This window comes from Fopius arisanus, unplaced genomic scaffold (assembly GCF_000806365.1).
Source record: "Fopius arisanus strain USDA-PBARC FA_bdor unplaced genomic scaffold, ASM80636v1 scaffold00031, whole genome shotgun sequence".
NCBI classification, from domain to species: domain Eukaryota; kingdom Metazoa; phylum Arthropoda; class Insecta; order Hymenoptera; family Braconidae; genus Fopius; species Fopius arisanus.
Window position 1 is genome coordinate 520589 of NW_011887770.1, and position 2102 is coordinate 522690.

At 33.6% G+C, this 2102-nt stretch overlaps 1 protein-coding gene across 2 annotated transcripts in view; it reads left to right on the top strand.

The window, feature by feature from the left end:
• The first annotated feature begins 6 nt into the window (after positions 1-6).
• The window catches only part of LOC105265638 (DAZ-associated protein 2), a 9074-nt gene continuing 6978 nt past the window's right edge, over positions 7-2102 (top strand). For both annotated transcript variants that reach the window (XM_011303223.1, XM_011303224.1), the window contains exon 1: positions 7-141. In XM_011303223.1, coding sequence (XP_011301525.1) covers positions 126-141 — 16 coding nt within the window. In that variant the 5' untranslated portion in view covers positions 7-125. The remainder of the gene's footprint in view (positions 142-2102) is intronic.

Genomic DNA, 2102 nt, shown 5'->3' on the forward strand with positions numbered 1-2102 from the left:
TTTTTTTTTTTCTCTCACTATTACGCGAGGCGTGAAAATCGTTCAATAGCTGTTATTAAAGGAGAAAAAATTAGCGAAATATAAAATATACGTTTTCTAGTGTCGAGAAAAAATATAAAGCAATAATGACGGACAAGAAAGGTAACTATGATGACGCGAATCGGAATAATTGATGTCGGAGGAAAATAAATAATTGGTTAGAGAAGATTTTAATGGGAAATTACGAATGAGAGTTTATTTTTTAGAGGGTCGATTATACATTGGACTTTTTGATGGTCAGATATTTTTTTTGAGGACTTTTTTGGAGGATGGAAATTTCGCGAATCGTCAGTTGTCACTTGGGTACACGATATATTCGAAGGACTCGTTTTGGGGATTTTTTAAAAAACAATTTCTCGATATTTGTGGCAATTTTGAATATTGCCATTGTCGCATGTTTATCGATTGTTTAAATATTTCATGGGGATTTGGTTATTGTTGGATTTTTTGGGATATATTTGGGATTTTCGTGGGGAGGAGTAGAAGAATCCGAATAATCTGGCCCAGTGACAGATTAATCAATACCGCCTTCCGTGGGGAAAATACAAAATGGCCTCCTTCAAGTTTAGGTTTCCATTTCGTTTTTATCGGTTTTCTCCTTGGAAAAACTTTTTGACTATCTAATTTTTTATTTAATCACTGTATTACAGAGTTGTCGAGTAATATGGACTCAATATCAACAATTTAAGATACTTTATTTATCCTTCCATCAACAAAATACCGATAAAATATCGAACAAGTTTTGAGAGTGAATAAAAAATTTAATCAGTCGTCTCGCATTACAAAACGATATCGTCTTGTAATCCGATACTGACTCCAAATTTCTCCCCAATTACTCATAATAATTATAAATTAATGAACAATGACAATTAATGAGTCAATAACATCCAATTTATCCAAGACATTACCAAGTGAAAAACTGTTTTTTTTTTTAAATAAATGCTCAATTAATCGGAGGCCATTTATCAATTTTTTTATTCGATCTATTTGATAAATCTGATGAGAACAAAAGTGGAGTTGCAGAATAAATATAGATTTAAGACCAGGGGTGCAATAAATTCTGCATGCAATAAAATTGAAGATTTTGAGAAGTGGAGGAAGATCTAGGATTAAGGACAACTTTTAGCCGTTAAGAAGTGCGATAACTCCGAGGAAGTTTATTGATAGACTCTAAATTGTTGAAAATAATGACAATGGAGCTTGATAATGTAAGCACACCTACAGTTGCGGCTGTCGATATGTTTCCAGCGGACCATTACAAAGACGATGATTTGATCCAAGTCGATAGGTGGAGCCTCGGAGACCGGCGATTGCGCAGAAAAAGCCACGTATCTAACCTCACCTTCTTCTATATATTACCTTAACTCACTACGTGTTCATAAAAAATTATATTTAAAAACAATATACGATATACGATGATAGAGAAGAATATATCAACAGCCGACGCTCCGCCATTCAAAAAGTCAGCCCTCGATTCAAAATAATTCCAATCAAAAAATTGTTTTTCGAGAACATTTTTGGTGAGGGGTTTTGTACGAAAAAGGCAAGACATTATTATAAGACATTTCTTTGGAATTCATACAGAAGATCGGAATATCGAAGTATCGTTCACTGAGAATGATCATTTCTTTTGCCAAGGATATTTACTAATCACAAGGAAATAGGTTTGGAATTTTAAATCTTATGGGAGTAGTAGATTTATTTTTCGTGGGAAGGAAATATACTTGGCGACAGGGTCACCAGACCCTGCCAGTTTTTCTCAAAAATTTTTTATGATTTTTACAGAATAGAGTAGATCATGAAAAGCATCGACTCTTCGCGTGATCTCTTCGATGATATAAAATTTTTAAAAAACTGCCGTCTGGCAATTACACTTGGCAGGAGAAATTTTTTAGTAGGAGAGGCTTAAAGGATAAAGGCATATAAAACCGCAATGGTAATGGCAAAGAAAATATATCTGAAAAAAATATATCTTCGTGCAGGATGTTGATAATACGAGCAGAATCGTCTATGAATTTTATTTGATTATTTTCTGATCTTGCGCTCTGACAGATTCATCGATT